Genomic DNA, 25,176 nt, shown 5'->3' on the forward strand with positions numbered 1-25,176 from the left:
AGAAGCTAAGGGTGGAAACAGACGCATCTGACAGAGCCATAGGGGCGGTGCTTCTTCTGCAGCCGGGGAAGGAGGAGTCGGAGTGGCGTCCGTGTGCCTTCTTCTCGCGGAAGCTGAACAAATCCGAGAGGAACTACACGGTGTACGACCGAGAACTGCTTGCTATTCATGAGGCGTTCCGGAGATGGAGGCATCTGCTGGTTGGTGCACAACATAAAGTGCAAGTGTGCACGGACCATAAAAATCTAGAGTACTGGAGAACGGCGCGAGTGCTCAACCAAAGGCAGTTGAGATGGGCCCAAGAGTTCTCCAAATTTAACTTTGAGATTTGTTATGTGCCAGGCCCAGAGAATGTTAGGGCGGACGCTCTCTCACGCAAACCTGAATATTTGGAGGGGGAGGGAGCACCCGAAGAAACCCATATCATTCCAGAGGACCGCTGGGTGTGTGGGGCGACTTTGGTGGGGCAAAGGGAATTGGTAGAGGGTACGGTGCAGGATGCATACGCCCAGGGGAAACTCAGGGATCTCAGAGGGGAGGAAGACAAACCCGGTGGTTTTGAGGAGAGAAATGGGGCATTGTATTATAAGGGAGCGTTATATATACCTGAAGGGGAATTGAGGGAGAAAGTACTCAAGCAGCTGCACGATAGCCCCACAGCAGGGCACTTTGGGCAACACAAAACCATGTGGCTGGTTACCAGGGAATTTTGGTGGCCCAAGGTCAGGGAAGATGTGCGGGAGTATGTGAGAGGGTGTGAACAATGCCAAAGAGCCAAGGGGGAGAGGCAGGCGCCGGCTGGTTTATTAGAACCACTGCCCACACCTGAGAGACCGTGGGAAGCAGTGGCAATAGATTTCATGACTGATCTGCCAAGGTCTAGAGGGAAAACAGCCATCATGGTTGTAGTAGACCTGTTAACTAAAATGGCCCACTTCATAGCCTGCTCACATGCGGTTACAGCAGAAGAAACCGCCAAATTGTTTGTAGAGAATGTGTTTAGGTTGCATGGCGCCCCCTTGAGGGTGGTTTCAGACCGAGGGAAACAATTTACTTCCAGGTTCTGGAGGAAGCTCATGAGCTTACTGCATGTAGAGGTTAATTTCTCGACGGCCCGTCATCCTGAAACCAACGGGCAGGCGGAAAGAGCAAATGGGGTTCTCCAACAATATTTGAGGTGTTATGTTAATGACAGGGAGAATGATTGGGTGGAGAAGCTGGCGTTGGCAGAATTTGCCTACAACAATGCAGAGAACGTGTCCACGGGGATGAGCCCCTTTTTGGCCAATCACGGGTGCCATCCCAGAGCCTTCCCAGGGGGGGAGGGGGAGAACTGGAGCGTTCCAGCTGCAGAACAGTTCGTGGAAGAAATGGAAGCGATCCATCGCCAGCTCCAACTCAACTTAAACAGGGCTAAGGAGGAATATAAGAGGCAAGCAGACAAAAACAGAAGGGAAGGTGAAAGCATCAGGGTGGGGGACCAGGTGTGGCTGTCTACCCAAGGGTTGCCATTCAAAGGAGGTTGTAAGAAATTAAGACCCAAAAGGCTGGGTCCATTTGAAGTCATACAGCAGGTCAATCCAGTGGCTTTCAGGCTCCGGTTACCGAACCACATGAAGCTGCACCCAGTTTTTCACAGGTCGTTGCTGTCACCGTATAGAGGAGACAGTGAGGGGAGGGTCACTAGGGGACCAGCAATGGAGGAGAAGGAACACAGCTACCATGTAGCAGAGATCCTCGATTCCAGGTGGAAGGGAGATCAAGTAGAGTATTTGGTAATGTGGGAAGGGGAACCGGAGTCGGAAAACACCTGGGTTAGGGCAGAGGATGTCAATGACGAGGTTTTAATAGAGACTTTTCATCAGAGGTTCCCACGTAAACCTCAGCCTGTAGCGAGGTTCCGAAGGGAATACTTTGCCACCACCGACGAGGAAGAGGAGTTGGAGGGGTTCCCAGATTCTGAAGAGGAGGAGGATTCAGCTGGCCAGGACGACGATCGATGGAGAGAATTGTTCGAGACGTCAGAAGATGAGGAAGATTCGTTTCGGGGTTTTAGCCCTTCACCTCCCAGGGGGGAGGAATTGGGAGGGGGTGAGGGGGGCCCTGGAGGGGAAGTGGATGTCAGGGAACTGCCATCAGAGCATCAGGTGGTGGAGGGACTCAGGCAGGATGAAAGAGACTCAACTGCTGAAGCAGGGACCAGCAGGGGGAGGAGTGATTCTCTGAGGGAATGTGAGCAGGAGGGAGGGCTCAGGGACGCTTCCAGCGAAAATAGTGGGGAGGTATCTGAGTCTCACATAGGGAGACCCATACCTCGCAGGAAACTGTCACGCCGTGAGTCCAGGAGACGCGTTTCCGTTAAGGAACTTCTTTGCTGGAAACGCTTCCGCAGGCAGCCACTGTCGGACTCTACTAGTGACTAGAGCAGACATGTCTGAGGAGCTCCGTCACACACAGAGGTTTGTGGGGGCACACAAACTCTGAGGGAGCACGTTTTCACGCACAAGCAGCTAATCAAACCCTCACAACCAACTTTTAGAAAACATTCATTTGGCTAATTTGCGTGACACAATAGAGAAAGGAGGGTTTGATTTTAAGGCGTAGCTGCAGTGATTGATTAGATTGATTATTATATTTGTGGCATGCAGGAATGAATAATTGCTGAGAACGGATATAGGAAATATTTTATTGAGAGTGCAATAATGCATAAGTCATGTGAAGCACAGCACACAAAAAAGCAACACACCAACATATAGTGAAAAGGTTTAAATAATAACTAACCCAATCTTGGAAGTGCTCCAGAAAAACAGGGAATTGAAAAAGAACTAAACAGAATTGTGGTTTTTTTAGACAATAGAGAGAGGGAGAAATAGCTGCACGTGCTTTTGCATGCGTATAGCTCTTTAATTATGAGAATGATTTAAGTTTAGCATCAAGATAACAGAGCCTCATTGTCTATGAACAACCGATATTGAGTTTTTTGTTTTTTTTTAAAGTTGAGGCAACATTCAGTCCTGCAACATTTGGTTCAGTTATCTGTGCAAAATGCTGGTTGAGGGAGGTTATCACAGCAGCAGCTACTTTTGTTTTTAAAAACCAAATCACGTAAAATTCAATAACACACTTAATGTAATGTGTGGTTTGGCCTTCACTGGGTGACCTTGGGCCAGTCAGTCTCTCTCAGCATGACCTACCTCATGGGGTTGTTATAGAGATAAAATGGGGATGTGTGGGGCGGGAGGTGGACCCCTATATAGTCTACTTGCAGCTCTTCAGAAGAAGGGCAGTTTGGAAACATAATAATCATGATAAAAAAACATGTATCAAGAATTAAAAAATGTAATATCAACTTCAGATACGAAATTCTACATATAGATTTTTCTTTTTTGAAGGTGATATCCCTGATTTATTTAACGAAGATGAAGTGGATAGCATAGTATCTTCTACAAGGCTGGAACTGCGGGGGCTTGGCCAGGCTGATTCAAAAGAGAACTGCTGGCAATTTTTTATTGACCGAATTCGTCGGCAACTCAAGGTAAACAAGGGAAATGAATATGAGGGGGAAACGTTCAACATGTAACTGCTGCAAGGCGATGCATGCAGAATGAATACCCGTAATAAACATCGTATTTGTGGCAGATTATCTTTGTTAGTGAGGGGAGAAATCGATAGATGGATTTTGTTTTAATGTACCAAATCAAGTTATTGGATGCTTAAAGAATATCCTAACCTTTTAATCTGTACACATTAAGTGCAAAACCAGAGTGAATTATGGAAGCTCAATTGGGATCATAGCGTTGCATCCTTTTTTCCCCCCTGAAAAAGAAGAACAGCACTGAGAAGGCAAAATGATAATTACCATTGATTTTTTTTAAAAGGAAAATTTAGTATCTTCTACAGTTATAAATCTCGTAGGGTAGATGCAGAGGCAATAACTGTGCAAGTAGAATCAAACGTGTATCAGTAATTTTTCATATACAAATAGTTCACTGAATTATTGTTCTAGATCACTTACAGGACTAAAAACTTCCAGAGGGGTAACTACCCTAAGGAGTCACTACCCTAAGGAGTCTCAAAGAAGTCTCAAAGCGGCTAACATTCTCCTTTCCCTTCCTCCCCCACAACAAACACTCTGTGAGGTGAGTGGGGCTGAGAGACTTCAGAGAAGTGTGACTGGCCCAAGGTCACCCAGCAGCTGCATGTGGAGGAGCGGGGAAGCGAACCCGGTTCACCAGATTACGAGTCTGCTGCTCTTAACCACTACACCACGCTGGCTTTCTGGGAGTGGAGTTGCGGCTGAGCGGCTGGCAACATTGGGTTGTTGCGCAAGAAAGCTGCCCCCATGGCTCCCTCGCACACCTGTGCCAGGCCCTGAAGGTCCAACCTGGGCGCAGTTTCCCTCCCCATGGCTCTGACTTCAATGAGGTGGTCTGTCGTGGGGCTGCCCAGTTGCACTGTCTCAAAAAGTGCACCCAGGGCCATGACCCCCCCCCCAGCCTCCCCCTACCCAATGCTACTGCATGGCATAAACCTTCATGGACTAGACTCCATGTCTGAAGGATTATTCCCAATTGGGAGTTGTATATAATGTTCAGAAATGAGGGGAAGTCAACTACCAATGCAATGCAAAAAGTAGAGCATGAGACTGCTGCTCCGTCAAGGCTCTGCCAAGGCTTCGGGAAAGCTATTCCTCCCCTGGTTGCAGTGAGAGCCGAGAAAACAAGGAGGGTCCTTTTTAATGAGTTTCATTCAATCCTAATAGCGAGAGACCAAAGAATGCAACAAGCCTCAACAACAGCATTGCTCCAAAGTGGGCTCCTCCCTCCCTCCTCCCTAGCAACAGCATCTCCCTTTACGGTGGCTGCTTGTGGCCAAACATCTCTTGATTCCATTGTTCCTGCACCCTTAATGAACACCGAGTTCTGGGAGAAGGAGGATCAGAAATGCTCTCCAGTGACAACGTGTCAGCTGGCTGCCCTGTCGCAAATCCCCGCCCCCTATTTCTTCTAATACTTCCCAACTATTTTGTTTTTCTCTCTTTGAGCTGGGGTCTTCCTCAACCCCTCAAACCCCTGCTGTAAACCAATGCTGCATTCTTCTTCTCCTACAGCATCAGGAGAAGGGGGGGGTGTGATCTCCACCCCTCCTCATCCATCTCACGCTCTTGAGTCCAGTCCCTGACATGCCCCCATCTCTGTTAGAATTCCTGCTCCGTGATTGCAGTCATGGGATTGTTGTCTTTCACATGACGGTATATGTTTTGACTCCACAGCGTGGGAAGTGACAGAGACAGGATGTTTGTGTGACTGTGTTCTGTGAAGTGGGACTATTGTCCTTTGTTCTTTTTCTCTTTGCTGTCTGATGCTAGAGACAGAGGGAGCCATGTTGCAGTGCTCCGTGTGTGTTTATATGTAAATAAAGTAGATTAGCCAAAATGCTGAGTTGCTGAGGTCTGTCACACGAGATGCGATGCGCAGACTCTGCGCATCCTTAAGGGTGCCAGTGTCAGTTGGCATCGGTTGCTGTGATGTTCGGGCTGAAGAAAGCTTATGAAGCTCCCGAATGATCGACCAGGAGGGAGAGAACATGCCAGTTGGGCATGTGACTCTGCCAGGGTCCTACTCGTGTGTAGGCCGAGCTCCCGACATTATTCAGATAAGGGCTCCTACACACTTAGCTTTGCATTGCATTTCTAGGCAGAGGCAGAAGTGTGGATGAGCCCTAAGCATCATTGATTTCAATGGGGCAACTTTTGAGTAATATGCAGTTGATACTGGAAACTGCCCTGTGATCCTTGGATGAAGGAAATTTAATGCAGTTTTCTGGTGGATTTTTCTAATCTGTTGTAAGCTCCCCTGAGTGTTGCGACTGCAACAGAAGGGAGCGGTATACATCTTCCAAATAAGCAGATAATATTTCAGCACCTAAGGTCTGTGCGTCACAACGTCCTTGGGTGTGCTGCATGTAACTAGGCGCATTAATTTCTTGCCTGTTGAGCTCCATCCAGCTCACTCTCTTGTACGGTTCTTGTGTTCCCCACGTGTGACCTTGCCATTTCCTACCAGAGGTCTGATCAATACCTGCTTCTCCTTCCATTCTTCAGATGATGGATAGCTTTGGTAACTCTTTAATCTTTATTGGCCTTCTATCAAATCCTTCATGGTGACCTTCAGGTTTGGATTCCTCATTGGCAATTCTGGGAAAGTTCCTTTTTTAAAAAAGAAATAAGGACCGCCTAAAGCAAATCTTGCTTGTTTAACCTATCTTCAGTATTTCAAAATTGCAAAGCATACACTGTACAGTGGTACCTCAGGTTACATACGCTTCAGGTTACATACGCTTCAGGTTACAGACTCTGCTAACCCAGAAATAGTGCTTCAGGTTAAGAACTTTGCTTCAGGATGAGAACCGAAATTGTGCTCCGGCAGCACGGAGGCAGCAGGAGGCCCCATTAGCTAAAGTGGTGCTTCAGGTTAAGAACAGTTTCAGGTTAAGAACGGACCTCTGAAACAAATTAAGTACTTAGCCCGAGGTACCACTGTACATAGAATCAGCAGGTTTTATAGCCACTGATTCTCAAATCATGCTTGACAAGTTGTTGTTTTTTAAAAAGTAATCTTCTTTCATAGAATCAGAATTGTAGAGTTGGAAGGGATCCCAAGGGTCATCTAGTCCAACCCCCTGCAATGCGGGAATCTCAATTAGATCATAAATGACAGACAGCCACCCAACCTCTGCTTAAAGACCTCCAGTGACGGAGAGCCCACTACACCTCACGGGAGTCTCTTCCACTGGGGAACAGCTCTTACTGTCAGAATGTTCTTCTTGATGTTTAGTAAGACTATCTGGTTCCAGTCAATGTCCATGATTCCATCAGTTGGGCTATACTGATTCTCATAAGCCCTTAGGAAAGCTTGTGTGCACAAGGAAACAGTATGCACCACTTTTTCTTATGAAATATTTCTATTGCTCGTGCCGGATTACCACTATTTTAATTAATGTGTGTTAAGTTAATGTTGTCAGTGATATCTACTATCTGAAAAGCAAGGAGAATGTAATACAGTGGTACCTTGGTTTAAGGACAGCTTAGTTTATGAACAACTTGGATTAAGAATGCTGCGAACCTGGAAGTCGATGTTTTGGTTTGTGAACTTTGCCTTGGAATAAGAACATGTTCCACTTCCTGTTGAGTGTGTTCCATTTGTAAATTGAGTTCCCCGCTGCTATGGGAAAGCACACCTTGGTTTAAGAACGGACTTCCAGAATGGATGAAGTTTGTAAACCATGGTACCGCTGCATGTGATTATTTTTCACAACAAAAAGCGGAGTTCTGTACTGTCATTTTTGTAGCATTGGGAAGTGTGGGGTGACAAAGGTCATATTATAGGGGAGCACCCCCTTTATATTTTCTGCTAGCTTCAAGCATCAGAGCCAAAGTGACTAGGGCATGGTCTAGCCAAAGTCAAGCACTTCAGTTCTCATAAATTTAAGAAAACCGTCACCGTCACCTTAACATTTATATAATTTCATGGTTTCAAAGCACTGTATAAAATGCATTATCTAGCTGTACCTTATAGGGATGCTATATAAATCGACATTATTATCCCCATATTCCAGGTGTGTATGTGTGTTGCGAGTTGGGGGGATGAGAGTGACTTGCCTAAGACTACCCAGTGCAGCCATGTCCAAAGTCTGTTTCAGGGGCCTAATCCGGTCTGGCGGTCTGTTTCATCCGGCACGAGCAACATTCGGCCCCTGTGTGGTGTAGTGGTTAAGAGCGGTAGTCTTGTAATCTGGGGAACCGGGTTTGCGTCTCCGCTCCTCCACATGCAGCTGCTGGGTGACCTTGGGCCAGTCACACTTCTTTGAAGTCTCTCAGCCCCACTCACCTCACAGAGTGTTTGTTGTGGGGGAGGAAGGGAAACGAGAATGTTAGCTGCTTTGAGACTCCTTAAAGGGAGTGAAAGGCGGGATATCAAATCCAAACTCCTCTTCTTCTTCTCTTCTTCCTGTGGCAGTTATATTTCCTGGGGTAAAATCCTAAAAAACCCTCAGCAACTTCAATCCTAAATAAAGGTCAACAACTCTTTGGTCGGCCCTCACGGCCCTTCACTTCATCAAATATGGCCCTCTTTGAAAAAAGTTTGGACACCACTGATCTAGTGAGTCCATGGCGCTGTCTGCTTTGTAGCTTAGTCTTTTTAGCCACTGTGGCACGCCAGCTCTCTAGATGCAGCTGTTGAACCCAGTGGAACTTAAAAGTGCTTAACTTTGGCTGGATTGTGTCCTTAGTACTACTGAGCAGCTCTGTTTATAAGGTCACAGAGAGTTCTGCTGGCTACCATAGCCCGAGAATCCTGGATTGTAAGTGCACAGCTGGGAATGGGAATGTGTTGAGCTGACTGATTTAAGGAAGCACATTTTGAGGTTTTACTTGGTGTGTCCAACTAATTAATTATCTGAATGGTACCATTAGTCTTCCAACGTTAAATTAATGCCTGGTTAATTACTGAAGACTCTCTCATGGGAACGTTCTTTGCTTCCCAGGTTGTGTTATGCTTCTCCCCGGTGGGTTTCACCCTGAGAGCGAGAGCGAGGAAATTTCCAGCTCTCGTGAATTGCACTGCCATTGACTGGTTCCATGCTTGGCCCCTGGTCGCTCTCCAGTCCGTTAGCACCAGCTTCATTGACAAGATGGATTTACTTGATGTAAGTACAGCTTTTTTTGCTGCCGTGGGTTTTGTGCATGACTTCTGAAACGCTCCATTTTGCAAAAGTAGCCACCTTTTGTCGCTACGGAAGCACTACTGGTCAGGTTCTCTCCCACAACTGTTTACTATTGTGCTTCACTGAGGGAAATCGGATATTAGTTATTGGTTTGGATATTACCGTATTTTTCGCTCTATAAGACACACCAGACCACAAGACACACCTAGTGTTTGGAGGAGGAAAACAAGAAGAAAAATATTCTGAATCTCAGAAGCCAGAACAGCAAGCGGGATCGCTGCGCAGTGAAAGCAGTAATCCCTCTTGCTGTTCTGGCTTCTGGGATAGCTGCACAGCCTGCATTCGCTCCATAAGACACACACACATTTCCCCTTACTTTTTAGGAGGGGAAAAGTGAGTCTTATAGAGCAAAAAATACAGTAGTTATCTGGAGATCCTGTGATTGGAACAGAAAGCATGAGATATAGTTCAATAGACAAATACATATTGTCTATTGAACTATATCTCCACAGGATCGCCAGATAGCTAATCAATTAAAAAAATGTATAAAAAAATCAAGATAAAATGGTAAAAGTAGCATAACAAATAGAATTGCCAGGAGAAATAACAGGAGATTCAGGAAAAACAAAAAGAAATACTTCATTGCATAGCTACAGCTGTATCTGGATTGGGATAACCTGGCCATTGCAGTCCATGCATTGGTAACTGGATTACTGCAATGTGTTTTAGGTGGAGTTGCTGTTGTGCCTGGTCCAGGTAAAATCATAGAATTGTAGCATTGCAAAGGGCCATCTAGTCCACGCAGAATGCAATGGCTGGACTGCTGCTGGGGGGACATGGCTGACACCTCTGCTAAAGCAAGTACACTGGCTACCTACATCCTACCTGACCAGGTGCAAGGTCTTCTGCTAATATGCAAAGTTCTGATTGACTTGGGTCCAGGAAACTTCAGGAACAACCAGCTGAGCTCTTCTATTGTAGCCTGATAACTGCAATCACTTGGTGAAGTGCATCTGCTCACCTTCATCCATTGTTCCCCTTGCCTCTGTTTCTCTCTATGGGGGATGTGCGTGGCGCTGTGGGCTAAACCACTGAGCCTCTTGGGCTTGCCAATGAAAAGGACGGCGGTTTGAATCCCCGCGATGGGGTGAGCTCCCGTTGCTCTGTCCCAGCTCCTGCCAACCAAGCGGTTCGAAAGCATGCCAGTGCAAGTAGATAAATAGGTACCACTACGGCGGGAAGGTAAACGGCATTTCCATGTGCTCTGGCTTCCATCACGGTGTTGCGTTGCACCAGAAGCAGTTTAGTCCTGCCAGCCACATGACCCGGAATGCTATCTGTGGACAAACGCCGGTTCCCTCAGCCTGAAAGCAAGATGAGCGCCGCAACCCCATAGTCGCCTGACTGGACTTAACCATCCAGGGGTCCTTTACCTTTTACCTTTCTCTCTCTTTCTCCGTCTTCCTCCTCACTTTCATTCGTTGCTTCCACACAGTCAAATTGTTGACTGCAAGCACCTTGGGACCATAAGCAGTCTTTTTCATTATTATTTAGGGTCCTCTGCAAAGCACCACGTATGCCAAAGGCATAGTATGATGTAGCGGGAATAACCTTGTGGGATGTAAGGGAGGTCAATCTAATTTTCCTTTCAGCTAGGGCTGGCCCAAGACTGAGATCCAGCGCCGAGGGCCTTTGGCAGTTTCCTCATTGTGAGAAGTGAGGTTACAGGGAACCAGACAGAGGGCCTTCTCGGTAGTGGCACTCGCCCTGTGGAACACCATCCCTTCAGATGTGAAGGAAATAAGCAGCTATCTTATCTTTAAAAGACATCTGAAGGCAGTCCTGTTTAGGGAAGTTTTTAATATTTAATGCTGTACAGTGGTACCTCGGGTTAAGTACTTAATTCGTTCCGGAGGTCCGTTCTTAACCTGAAACTGTTCTTAACCTGAAGCACCACTTTAGCTAATGAAGCCTCCTGCTGCTGCCGCGCTGCCAGAGCCTGATTTCTGTTCTTAAGCACTATTTCTGGGTTAGCGGAGTGTGTAACCTGAAGCGTATGTAACCTGAAGCTTATGTAACCCGAGGTACCACTTTATTGTTTTTAACACTCAATTGGTATTTTAATATTTTGTTGGAAGCCGCCCAGAGTGGCTGGGGAGGCCCAGCCAGATGGGCGGGGTATAAATAATAAATAATTATTAATAATAATAATAAGGCTGCCTGAGGTGAAGGGGCAAGATGGCACCCCGCCTAGTTCCACATACAGAAACCAACTCAACTGGCTGCTGAATCTTACTTCAACATTGGTGATTGGGACATTTATTTTTTTTACACCCTAGCATCCTCCATCACTCCCAAGGCAGCAGGCCAGATTAGAAGCCTCATGTGGCAACAGAGAGCAATGACTGGGGAATGCTGTTGTCCTCTGAGGTGTTGGCCTCACTCTATCTAATGGTTGGGCTGCGGCTGCTTTCGGCTATTCTGTTATGTGCCGTCCAAATAAAATGGAACCAGAATGGAGTTCTGGGGCTGTCAGCAATAATGGGGAGTAATAGGGTATTATCTGGAAAAGAAAATAAACCATTAAAAAAGAAGAAGTAATAGGAATCTCTGGGATACGGTAGTAGAATATCACCATTTGGACCAATTACACAGAAAACAATAACCCAGTCCTCTAGGGCTTGTGAGCATTCTCAGGCACAGCATGATCTCAAGTTGAATCAAATTGTTCTTACTTTGTAAGTAAGTCTAAGCCAGACTGCTGCTTAATGACAGTATTAAGCGACAAAAATCTTTCATTCTATCTAGGTCTAACCTAATGAATTTGCTGCTAACATAAAAGCAAAAATGAATGGCAGTTTCCTCCATTAAAAGCAATTTCCTATCCTAAGGGAAAAGTTTACTTATTTCTCGTACCATATTTTTCAGTAGCATTAACATCGTGAAAGTAGAGCAATTACCTTTAAATTACAGAGCTAAATATTGTGTCACCGTTATAAAGAAAATGGTATTGTTGCATGCTACTGCAATAATTTATTTATTTATTTTGCTTCGTAAAAGCGTTTCAATGTCAGCAAGGTTTCTTTTGTCAACAAGCTACCATTTCAACTAAATTAAGTAATAGCCTTCATGCTGTATTTTGTGCAGAGAGATCGTATGCAAGTAGCACATAATCCTTCAAAAGAATTTTTTTCTTATTTAGAGCAGAGCAAACTTCCTTATCTGCAAATTAATCCAGTGCAAACCATGACAAACAATAATATAATTAGCAGTTATGTCAGCCTCTTCTTTTGCATGTGGTTCTTCAAATTCCGCTACTACTATTTTTATTATTATTGTAGTAGGAGCCGTTGTTATTTATAGCTCAGTCGGTAGTATATGAGAAGCTTCATCTCAGGGTTGTGGGTTCGAGTTTCCTGCATTGCAGGGGGGTTGGACTAGATGACCCTTGTGTTCCCTTCCGGCTGTACAATTCTATGATTCTGTGGTTGTTATATGCAAACTTACTGACTTTCTTATTTAAGGGTACATCAAAGTGATATTAGCGGATATTCTGTAAGTGAGTTACCCAGAACACTGTGATTTTGGGGAGAATCTGAAAACTGGACATTTATACATCTCTCTTGGAAGACAAAACTTTCATATGCATTCCAGGATCTTTAGGGTACTTCTAGGCCAGCGAAAGTGCTGGAATTTTGTGTGCACAAAGGCTTGGAGCCTTTGCATAGAGAGGTGTGATAGAGATGTTTGAAAGAGTGAATTAATAAGTGTTATGTACTGAAGTTCTCACCCTGGGCCAGTAGGGGGATACTGTAGGTAGTTATGCAAATGAAGGATCGAAAGTGACGTTCAGTGATTGGATAGTTTGTATGCAAATGAAGGATCGAAAGTGACGTTCAGTGATTGGCTAGTTACAGAAAATGGTTACTGTTGCATTCTAGTGGAGCTCTATATAAGCAGGCTGACTGAGCTCCTCAGTTCAGTTCTGTTCCAGCTTTCAAATAAAGAGCTGCTTTGGAAGAATCGCTGTGTCGTCTGATATGTTCGCCCACAACTTAACAATAAGGAAGTGTGAATACGAGGGGGAAAGTTTGAAGGAGGAGAAGAAGAAGAGTATGGATTTGATATCCCGCCTTTCACTCCCTTTAAGGAGTCTCAAAGCGGCTAACATTTGCCTTTCCCTTCCTCCCCCACAACAAACACTCTGTGAGGTGAGTGGGGCTGAGAGACTTCAAAGAAGTGTGACTAGCCCAAGGTCACCCAGCAGCTGCATGTGGAGGAGCGGAGATGCGAACCCGGTTAGGAAAGGTTAGGAACTGATATATGGTGGCTACATGTCAATGTTAATTCATGACTTCATAAGGCATGGTTTATGAAGTGGTGGAGAAGCACCATGGCTGTGTGTTCCTCTGCTTACTTCTCTTCGTTTCCCATTGCTTACTGGTTTTTATTCAGACATCCTGGCTTCCATTAAACCACAGTTCCCCATTATGGGTACTGCCACAAGGCAATCCACTTCTCCATGGATTTTTTTTATATATAAATTGCCCTGCTGAAACGTTAAATAAATGGAAAATGTTTTAGTCCAAAGCAAAAAAGGGTTTTATTATTATTATTCTTATGACCATTTAGGAGAAATAGTGGGATTGCTAGGATAACTTCTGTTCTAGGAAGCTAACCCAAGTGATCCTCCAGTAGGAGACCAGCTGGTTAACAATTGAGCTTAGAAGCAGTAGATATTATTTCCTTCTGCTATGTTCTCTAGGTGCAGGAAAGTTTCTTGCATATATAGGAGCCCCTACCACAATTTGAAGTAGCACCAACCAGATAAAGGCTTAGTTACCCCACCTGTGTGTGTCATGTATTCTGTATTGTGACCTCATTTTGGGTGAGATTAAAAATTACTGTGTGGTGTGTGTGTGTGTTTCAATGCCTTTACACAACTACAAGCTTTGAAATGAGGTGACTACAATAATTTAACTGGAACAGACCTTTCCTACAATTTCAGCGTTTCCTTCCCTTTAATGATTATGTTGCATTCTCAAAAGCTGCCCTTGTCTGCAAGACCCAACACTGAGGGGGAACATTCTTGTCAACGCCTCTCAAACTCAATAATCGTATTGGTGATCCAGTCCCATGGATTTTAAGCCGAAATTTCTGACTTAACTCAGGAAATATTAACTTAAAACCTCAGAATTTAAGCAGGTTTTAGATCACTTGACATCAGCAGACCCCCCCTTCCTTTGCAAATGATGTCAGGAATTTGACTTAGAGGTTACATTTAACTTGCAGTTAAAAGTATGGGGAGTTTTTTAAGCGTTTAACTTATAGTGTATATTAGTAGGAAACTAAGTTGAGCAGAACCCATTAATGTCACAGTGATCGGTTACCAATGGAAATAAATAATTCATGATGAAGGGAATTAGTCTAATTAGCAGGCAGTTTGAGTCCTTTGATAAAACCCAGCTCTAATTCCGTGAAGGGCAGGAAATGCTGTCATCAGTCAGCCCTGAAAAGATTAGCATCTATTATGAATGAGGTTAGACACCCTCGTGAAGTCATGTGTGTCCTGGAGACAAACTTAATATGTTCCAGAATAGGGCACAGTTTGTCTCACCAACACACCGTGAGTCCTACTGGGCTATTGTATGTAGTAACAAGTAAAAGATCTTTGCACTTTCGTATCATTCTCCCCCTGTCCATCATGCTGACAACTGTGCAAATACATTTTCCATGCAAAGTGGGGAATGGGCTCAGAATGCTTGTAAACTCGCAGGAGGCGTCAGGGGAAATGTGTCCCCGGGTTTCAAGAACTGAAAGGCAGAATGCACGTGAGCGCATCAAAATAACATTTGCGTGAGATTAAGGGTTTCAAAATGCAGAGCTAGCAAGGGTGTATCTTGCCTCAAATATGCATGCAGTATCCCTGCCTTCCTTTAGAATGTGGGCACATGGTTTTTTCTCTCAACAACCCTCTATAGCATGGACTACTTGGGTTTACGGCATGTGATTTCCTGGTCTCTGATCTTACAACTTGAAACTCTACTCTGTTCATAGAATTGTTGCTGTAGTGCAGTTGTAAGGTCACTCATGTTGCCGACGCACATTTAAAACTTTTCCAGTTACAGTGGCACCTCGGGTTAAGTACTTAATTAGTTCTGGAGGTCCGTTCTTAACCTGAAACTGTTCTTAACCTGAATCACCACTTTAGCTAATGGGGCCTCCCGCTGCCGCTGCGCCGCCGGAGCACGATTTCTGTTCTCATCCTGAGGTAAAGTTCTTAACCCGAGGTACTACTTCTGGGTTAGTGGAGTCTGTAACCTGAAGCGTATGTAACCTGAAGCATCTGTAACCCGAGGTACCACTGTACTAAGATTAGACGGGTGGGTGGTTTTGGTTTTGTTTTTTAAAAAAGAAGTAGTCTACCATAAGGAAAGACAATTCAATGCAAAAAAAGAACATTTCTTTTTAGTGCAAGCCAGTCCCACTGAAACCAATGGGAGTAATTTCCCAGGGCTGAAGGCTGCACCATTCCTTAAAACCTTTGATATAAGGCATTTAAACTGAATTCAAGATAGCTCCAGAATCCTCATATCTGAAACCTACATTCTAATGTTGCAGCATCAGCTGTGTTTCCATTTTTACTTATGAGCTTTTTTTTCAAATTACATGTTTCTGTCTTGCAGTTTGATACACTAATGAAAAAAACTCCACTCTTTTGAGTTATTGTATTGCCTGCCTTTGTTGTAGGAAATTTATTTCTCTTTTGGTTATGCTAATTTGAGTAGACAACAAAGCCTTTTTTGGTATTTCATCTTCCCGCCTTGAAATAATTAACATACTAGGAAATATACTGGGTGCCATAGATACTGGGTAGAAGATTACATTCAGAGGTCTGAACAGCACTTAACAGGCTGACAATTGCTACTAAGAAATCTCGCTATTCAAAAGTAGATTTTAAAAGGTAACAACAATAAGTTGCTAATAATCTTTTGGATGATGTGCATTAAAAGCACATCATCCAAAAGATTAAAATAAAGTGGATGAGATTTGTGTAGTCAGCTCAGTAATTGATACAAATAGAAACAGCAATTTGGAATAAGCACGTCTGACAACCTCTGAAGGAATCTCGCTTTTGCAATCGTGTATACAGATGTCATGACGAGAATTTGAGGAGATGTGCTCACATGTGAACACCAGTGATCAAATGCTCATAAACAACCATTCTCATGGCAGACCCTCCAAGTGTCCCTATTTTCCAGGGACAGTCCCGGATTTACAGAAGTCTCCCAGTTTCTGATTTGACTGTCAAATGTCCTGCTTCTCCTTAGGGAATGCCTATTTTCATTAGAGAAATGTTGGAGGGTATGGAGTTATGCGACCCCCTGAGCCACCTGGGGGCAGCCCTGTACAAGAAGGTTTTTTTAATGTTTTATGTTTTGTATATGTTGAAAGCTGTCCAGAGTATCTGGGGCAAGCCAGTCAGATGGGCAGGGTATAAATAGTACAGTGGTACCTCTGGATGAGAACAGGATCCGTTCCGGAGTCCCGTTCGCATCCTGAATAGAACATAGCACGCGACTGCGCATGCGTGGGTCGCATTTCGCCACTTTCGCGCATGCGTGGCATCATTTTGAGCGTCTGCGCATGCGCGAGCGGTGAAACCCGGTAGTATGGCACTCCGTTACTTCCAGGTCGCCACAAAGCACAACCCGAAAATGCTTAACCTGAAGCTACTTCAACCCGAGGTATGACTGTAAAATTATTACCATTACAGTCGTAACTTGGTTGACGAACGCCTTGTGAATCCAACGTTTTGGCTCCCGAATGCCACAGACCCAGAAGTGAGTGTTCCGGTTTAGAACCTGAATGTCCAACGTGGCTGATGCAGCTTCTGATTGGCTGCAGGAGCTTCCTGCAGCCAATCGGAAGCCATGCCTTGGTTTCCAAACGTTTTGGAAGTCAAAAAGACTTCCGGAACGGATTCCGTTCGACTTCTGAGGTACGACTGTATATCATCATCGTCATCCTCACCATCATGGAATAGGACATCTCTATTTTCATTGGAGAAATGTTGCATGGTTATGTCATGGCTGTATTCCTGGCAGCTGCCTCTGTTTCTCCCTTCTGCTGCCTGAAGGTCAACAAACTTTTCCTTGGCAGGAGTAAATAGAAACAGTTGTGCCTGTAGATTCTCCCACCACACTTCCCATTCGTCCCAGGAATTCAGGGTCTGACAATCCCAGTTCTCAGCAGGAAAAGAAACTCTGCTGGGGACCGAGGACATTTACAGCCAATGCCAGCTCTTTATTTTCTTCTCTGCCTGCCCTAGGGTACTTTTTCAGCTTTGGTAAAGCACATGGGAAAGCTGGTTCATCTAGCCCAGTAGCTTCTACACTAACAGGGAGAGAGGGGTTGTCCAGGCTTCACACAGGAGCCTTCACAGCCCTATCTTGGGCAATGAATTTTGGACCTTATGCATGCCAAACGTGTATACTTTGCAATAGCCCTTCACAAAGGCAATGGCCATGTCAGCCAAAGAGGTACTTCCTGAGACCCTTCAGGGGATTTGTACATGCTGGCTTGGGCCGCATGAAAATTACTTAACCTTTCAGAGCAAACACATCGCCCGTGCAGTCTAGGCCACTGCAACTAGGACTGAGATGGAATAAGCATAGCATCCTCCACCATGCTGAATGTTGTAGAAGTACTGAGGATACAGGAACCATGTTTGCAAAATCACGTGCTTTTAACTGTGATTAATTCCTCTGAAATAACATCTGTCTGTCTGTCTGTCTGTCTGTCTCTCTCTCTCTCTCTCTCTGTGTGTGTGTGTGTGTGTGTGTGTGTGTGTCCCCCAGTTCTGTGTTTACATTTGCTAACATTATTTAGAATCATGCATTGCCCAATAACAGCAACAGTAGCGGCTGGTGCTGTGGCAAAGGTGTGGCACTGCTGCCGCACAGGCTCCCAAACGCCGCATGTTGCTGCCACTTACCAGAGCGGAGGCAAAAGGAGCTTGGTGCAGTTCTGGCATGTGATGGGAAGAGTGGCAGATTGGCAAGCTCCCCGTGCTTTGCCCCACCCCCACCCCAGTAAGTGCCAGTGACCCACTGTGTTTGGAAACTGGGACAACAGAAGTTCCCCACCTACACTGCCGCACTAAATTCTACTGGAAAAGAAGAAGCTGTTTATGCCTCCTTGCACCTATGTAAGCACTTCCCCGGGAGTACAAAATGGGTGGCCAATTTTCAATAAGTGACATTTCATAGGAAGCCTCGTGTATATTTTCAATTAATTTACTTTTCATATAAGACTGCATGTATAATATTCACAAAAATTCACCCTTTTGGAAGATCCTGAATAAAAGTGGTCTTTAGCCTGTTTTATGAAGTGGTTGTACAAAATTCAAGGACAAAATTCAAATTGCTTCTGTTCTAGACCTCTGTGGTGGGGCTTGAACCCACAACGCTGAGATTAAGAGTCTCATGCTCTACTGACTGAGCTATATCAAATGTGATGTTCACTTAAGTACTGTTAGCAAAAGTTGTTTTGAATGTCAAAGCTTCCTGTTTGCATGTCTGTTCCCTTTTATTGCTTTCTGTTGGGTTGTGGCTGGGGAATTGGTGGTAGGTAGCTATTTGAGTGTACCTTGAATAAAAGGTAAAGGGACCCCTGACCATTAGGTCCAGTCGTGACTGACTCTGGGGTTGCGGCGCTCATCTCGCTTTATTGGCTGAGGGAGCCGGCGTACAGCTTCCGGGTCATGTGGCCAGCATGACTAAGCCGCTTCTGGCGAACCAGAGCAGTGCACAGAAACGCCGTTTACCTTCCTACCGGAGCGGTACCTATTCATCTACTTGCACTTTGACGTGCTTTCGAACTGCTAGGTTGGCAGGAGCAGAGACCGAGCAACGGGAGCTCACCCCATTGCGGAGATTCGAACCGCCGACTTTCTGATCGGCAAGTCCTAGGCTCTGTGGTTTAACCCACAGCGCCACCCGCATCCCTTATACCTTGAATACTTTATCTCAATTGGCCCAATATTGCTTTCTGGTCAGGGGTAAGACTTTCATTGATGGAGTCCTTGCAAGATTTTTACTTTACATTTTTATACAAAATAGTGCTGATCAGGAGGCAATTGTCTATTTGCCATCCATCCTCCAGCCACGAGCAACAGGGGGCACTCAAAAGAGGCAGAACTTACATGCAGGAATTATTTTATTAGATGTGCAGGAGCCCTGAAAAGTCTCAATCGCATTCTGCCTGTCTGCTCTGCAGTACAATTATAATGCAAATAATAAAAAATAAATCACAAATCAGGCTTGGAAATAGGCTATACGGAAACACTGGACTTGCAACAGTTTGATACTGCCATTTGGATTCTCTGCAAATGACTATTCGAGGGAAAATTACTAGTGTGGAAACAACCGCAGCAACATAGCTAGAGTAACCTATTTCTGTTGGAATAGCATTTGATTCTGAGTAATTACGGTCACATTGTGACCTTCCCCTGTGCTGCAATCTGTATGAATGCAAATTGTATTTCATTAATGCACTAATATTTTGAAGCTAAAGGGGGAGAAAAACCTCCTTCCTCCTAGCAGTATACTGTGTCTTCCGCTCTATGACTGAACTGATCTCTTGTTCCCGGACAGGTCTGCTAAATGACAACACTTTTTGAGTAATTCCACCTTCAAACAAGTACCTTGCTTTGATGTATTACAATGATAGACTGAAGTGTTCATGCAATACATCACCCTAGTCAGCAGTTGCTTGACTCCAAGGATTGAGAGACTGAACCAGCTGTTTTTTTTCCTTAGGCATTCCTGCAATGCAGTTACACCAAACGACAAAAGTCAGAAGAGAGAGAACTCTTTAAGATTCATGGACTGCATTTTTTTATTGTGGAAACTTTTTTACCCCACTTTTTGCCCCCCCCCTTTCCAGGCTGCTTTAAAGTTTGCAACAGAAAATATGCAACTAAAATAGTACATTATATTATATGTCAATTCCATAATTAAATCAGCCGCAAGAGAAGGGCGTAAAACAACTAGCTCAGTTAAAAAATACATCGCCACACTGATATAATGAGAGGCAAGATGAAGTTTGTTCTCATTAGCAATTTGATTATCAGCATGGTTTAGTGGTTAGGGTGTTGGACTGGAACATGAGATACCAGGTTCATGTAGCTCACTCAGTGGCATAGCGTGGGGGGTGCAGGGGGGGCCGGCCGCACCGGGCGCAACATCTGGGGGTTAGGGTTAGGGGGCGCAAATCCACGGGTTAGGAGGCGCAAATTACTTGCCTTGCCCCGGGTGCTGACAACCCACGCTACGCCACTGAGCTCACTTGGATATAGTTCAGCTGGTGGAGCATGAGACTGTTAATCTCATTGCCGTGGGTTCGAGCATTGCAGGGGTTGGACTAGATAACTCTGGCGGTGCCTTCAAACTCTACAATTCTATGGCATTACCAAATGCAATGGCTCTATGATTCTATGGGCGACCTTGAGCCAGTGACCCTCTCTGTCTCACACCTACATCAGAGGGAAGGAAATTAGGGTATAAATGTAATAATTGGCTGTACAGACGTGAACTTAACGTACGTTCTTGAACCTTGGGCGGTTCTTTAAGCAAACTACTTGGGGTTGTACCTAGAATAATAATTATTATTATTCTTATTCTAGGTGCAACCCCAAGTAGGTGCAACCTCAATTATCCAATTATTATTCAATTTATTTATGTCTTACCTTTCTCCCAAGTTGATTTCAAGGTGGTATGCAACATTTTTAAAATGCAAGTATAAAATACAAAGTAATAAAGGCAAACTAGTTAGAAACAATAGCTAAAATATAATGAAACATGTTTAAGAAGTACCGTATTTTTTGCTCTATAAACCTCACTTTTTCCCTCCTAAAAAGTAAGGGGAAATGTGTGTGCGTCTTATGGAGCGAATGCAGGCTGCGTAGCTATCCCAGAAGCCAGAACAGCAAGAGGGATCGCTGCTTTCGCTGCGCAGTGATCCCTCTTGTTGGTCTGGCTTCTGAGATTCGGAATATATTTTTTCTTGTTTTCCTCCTCCAAAAACTAGGTGCGTCTTATGGTCTGGTGCGTCTTATAGAGCGAAAAATACGGTAGTTTTGGGACACCAGGCTCATACATGCTTACCTGGGAGTAAGTCACACTGATGTTGGAAGACATGTATAAGATTTCGTTGTCAGTCTTGAAATAAACAACTATCCTAAACACACCAAGAAGTGAGACGCATTGGACAAAATGGTACTTTCTTTTGAGTAAACAGACATAGGATTGTGCTAAAAAACAATGCTAAATGTTATTTCCTGTACAAGTTTATCAGTTCTACAGTGAAGCCTGACATATTGTGAAGTATCGCTATGGATTTGTTTTTCAGCCTCACGTGAAGCCTTCAATCAGCCACTTCATAGCTTTTGCACACACAAGCGTTAATGAAGTTAGCGTCAAATACCAACAGAATGAGAAGCGTTATAACTACACAACACCAAAGAGTTTCCTGGAACTAATTAAACTCTACCAGAATCTGCTAGCGAAGAAGAGAAAAGAGTTGGTTCAAAAAATGGAAAGATTGGAAAATGGGCTACAAAAGCTGCAGACTACAGCTTCACAGGTAGGTTATGAAATATTTTTCTGGGAAAGAAATACCGAAATCTCCAAGATCTCAGCAGCAACAGACATTGCCTCAGCTGTAGCATCCTCTGATTCTGGGTAGAGGAAGTGTACACTGCAGAGTTAAAGAAGAGGCACCTCACTACCATAGTCTTGAGTGGGAGCGGGAGAGTGACCTCTGACCTGGAAGTTATTTCTCCCTGCAGCAGATTTAAAAACTGGGGCGGACCAAAATTCCTTGATACCCCTAATGGCCGCATGTGCACTTCCAAAAAAAGGGACAAAAACATATGCATGGAACTTGCATATATATGCCAATTTATCTGTATATATGCAATTTTAGGGGGGAAAGACTATAACATAAATACAGTACATCTGACCGAAGAGAAAACGACGGTGGCCAGGTGACTTGTGTTACATCTGCCATTGATTGACAACTTCAAGGCCCTTGCTTTCCTTTTTTATGGTTCTTTATCTTTAAATCAGCTTTTCCACCTTTTCAGCGTCTCTCCCTTCTCACTCCCATGGTATGGTCACCGTTCTTGCAGGACCAGGCATCAGGCTCCCCATACCCCAACCCATATAAATAAGAGACAAATAAGACTGATTTGGGGTTAAAACAGGCCAGAACTTTATTGGATACAGATGAAAGAGGGTTTGGCTTGGGGTGACCCCCGCAGGGACCACCATCTGGGGGAGTGCCTTTGGCCCTGGCCCCACCTGGTCCCATGGACATGGCCACTCCCCCCGGATCCCTTTAACGGGATACGCCAGCGTTTGGAGGGGCAGGCGGAGACTACAACTTCCCCTCCATCCGAAACACAGGATTGCCCCAATGCCCAACGGCCAACCGAGCAATGCTTGCTGCCAAACCACTCACACCTGCATCCATCCCTTAATGCCTTCAATCATATCAGACAACCAAATATAATTTCCTGGTAGGGAAAGATGCACGCCTTCCAGCTGAAACAGTGTCTCGCCCGAGAATGTGATCTTGGAGTGGTAAACCACCCAACCACCTCACTGCGCAGTTAGCCTTTTTCTGAGCCCAGTTGATGCCCGCTGGGTCCGGGTTGTGCCATTGTCATCTCTCTACCAGGAAGGGGCACTGAAGTTCCAGTTCCCTCATGGGGGCCCCAGGGAAGCCTCTGCCCTCCCGCAACGCCAACGCACCAAGAGAGTGAGCGGACTTATGCAACCTTCCTTCCCTTTTGATCCCCTGACTTCATGCAAATCCAGGATTGTGCTGTGGCACTACACATCCTCCAGTGGGGCTGCACAGTGACATTCTCATGTCATGCTAGGGTGTTTATTCCAGAACTTTCCACCCCTCAACAATGATCAAGCAAAAGAAGACCAACTCTAAGAAGAAAGAGAGTTTGGGCCTATTTTCTAGGGCATAACCTTTGATAGTACCAGGGCTGGCAAGGTGGGGCAACCACCTCAGGCGGCAGGATCTACAGCAGCGGCAGATCCTGATGTAGTTATTTAAAGGTAAAGGTAAAGGGACCCCTGACCATTAGGTCCAGTCGTGACCGACTCTGGGATTGCGGTGCTCATCTCGCTTTATTGGCCGAGGGAGCCGGCGTACAGCTTCCGGGTTATGTGGCTAGCATGACTAAGCCACTTCTGGTGAACCAGAGCAGCGCACGAAAACATTGTTTACCTTCCCGACGGAGCGGTACCTATTTATCTACTTGCACTTTGACGCGCTTTCGAACTGCTAGGATGGCAGGAGCAGGGACTGAGCAACGGGAGCTCACCCCGTCGTGGGGATTCGAACCGCGACCTTCTGATCGGCAAGTCCTAGGCTCTGTGGTTTAACCCACAGCGCCACCTGCGTCCCATTGTAGATATTTATTTCATCCTTATTCCTGATGTAGTTCTTCACTCACCCCTTCTTCCCTAGCAGGGAGGGGAGGGTGCCATTTTGTGGTTTACCTCAGGTGTCAAATTGTATTGGGCTGGTCCTACTTACTGTGTTCAGGATAAGAGTTTTGCTTTCGAGAGAGGAGCTAAGTGGAGAGCTAATGTTTAGCGGGATAGAGAGAGGTAAGGATGAGAGTGAAGAGGCCAAACCGTACACTGTGAGCTTATAGTTCTTCTGCCATTCTATAGTATTAACAAGCTATGCATTTTTCAGTATAGTTGGGAATCCCTTTTGAATTTAGTTTTCGGTATAATATTGAACCTTCTTGAACTCCTTCCTCCTTTAAGGCACACAGCACTTGTTACTCTGGAGTAGTCAAAAATCTTAAGTACAAATGATAGACGCTTTGAGACTGTAGTAAGAAATTTAGTATCTTTATTGGTGTTCTTTTAATATAAAGCAAACATGTGAATCTATGTCCTGTTGGGTTTGCTTTAAAAGATAATTCTGCTTTTCAAATGACATTTCAAGAAATGCTTTGGCAAGAAGACTGTCAGTTGTATGTTCTCTCCATACTGTAGCTAAATAATGGCCATTAATATTTCTTTGAATGAGACTTCATGAAAATTGTAGCTGTGAACATACAATCAGCTCATTTGTGAACTAACAAGCATTGCCCTAGGGGCAGTCTCAACTGACATTCATCATTTTGCATAAAATTGACTTTCTCTGCTAATAGCATATTGTACGCACATAATTTTATCTTCTTACTTTAGCAATATCTCCTTGTGGGGGGCGGGATTTGTAACTGGTTAGCTTTTCATGACTGACAGGTTCTAAACTTCCATCACTCATGAACTGGATCCACTTATTATAGACTAGTCCACAAGTCCTCCCATTGCTTTTGCTTGAAATTTTTAAACAAAAGTAATTCAGAATGTTCCACTTGTACGCAGCAGGGCCATTGCATATTTCTGGGAGCTGAGAAACAGCTTAAGGGCGTGTCCACATTTGGACATTACTCAGCTGTTAATCCACTTCCCCCCAATTCAAATTAAGCCAGAGTAGTCCACATACACACTGACATCATTCGCGCATGTCACACAGCACCGGTCCCCTCAGTTGCGGGGTCAAGGCACACTGTTGGTGTCTCCTAGTAGAATTATATGCATTTTTCCAAAAAGGGATAAAAGCAGGTGTTCACTTAGATGGGGAAAATATACAGGGATTCACAAATAACTCTGTTGGGTTGAGGATTAAATATACTATAATTCACTCCCTGCTTCAATCGTCTTGCAAATTAAAACAGGAAGAAGATAGTGGGAGCTTTTGGCTTATATGAGAGAAAGAAAGAGGGGTGTAATCAGATAACCAATCAAGGTTGCCTAATCTGCCCGTTCTGCTTTAGGCAGGGGCTAAATTTTGCCACTTTTAACTTTGTTCTATATCAAAACTCGTTACCTCAGAACTCGTTGGCAACTGCTCCTATCTGCTAGCTTGTCCTGGATTTCTTGTCACAATAGAGTATGACAATGAGACAAAACCCAGGAATATGTACGATACTCTTTAATTAAGTAAATCGCGTGTCAGTTCAGAGCTTTCCCCCTCTGGTGTCAACAACATTATTTATTTCGACTTGACACAAGAAAAGTCAGAGAGATGTTTTTGGTAGAAAATTCTTCTACACGTTGAAGCTGCCGATTTGCAAATAACTAGCGGTGATGGAGCTACATTCAAACGTGCTCAGCTTCTTGTTGTTGCAAGGGCTTTGAGGAACAGGTTTCAATCCTGTGCACGCTTTCATATGAGCAAACGGAACTCAGGAACCTCTTCCTGGTGGTTCTAGTAATGAAGAATAACAGAGCAATCCTAAATTGCTGGTGGTTGTGAGATTCTGCGGTGGAGGAACCACCACTTCCTAAGCCAAACTGG

The 25,176-nt window shown here is 44.6% G+C and overlaps 1 protein-coding gene across 1 annotated transcript in view; it reads left to right on the forward strand.

Annotated features, from left to right (window-relative positions):
- LOC308581643 (dynein axonemal heavy chain 11-like) overlaps positions 1–25,176 on the forward strand; it is a 236,406-nt gene that overhangs the window by 131,526 nt on the left and 79,704 nt on the right. Inside the window, exons 45-47 of the mRNA XM_081184350.1 lie at positions 3,393–3,535; positions 8,548–8,709; positions 21,142–21,375. Of these exons, the coding sequence (XP_081040476.1) occupies positions 3,393–3,535; positions 8,548–8,709; positions 21,142–21,375 (539 nt within the window). The remainder of the gene's footprint in view (positions 1–3,392; positions 3,536–8,547; positions 8,710–21,141; positions 21,376–25,176) is intronic.

The sequence above is a fragment of the Podarcis bocagei genome, assembly GCF_964188305.1.
Source record: "Podarcis bocagei genome assembly, chromosome: 1".
Taxonomy (NCBI): Eukaryota; Metazoa; Chordata; class Lepidosauria; order Squamata; family Lacertidae; genus Podarcis; species Podarcis bocagei.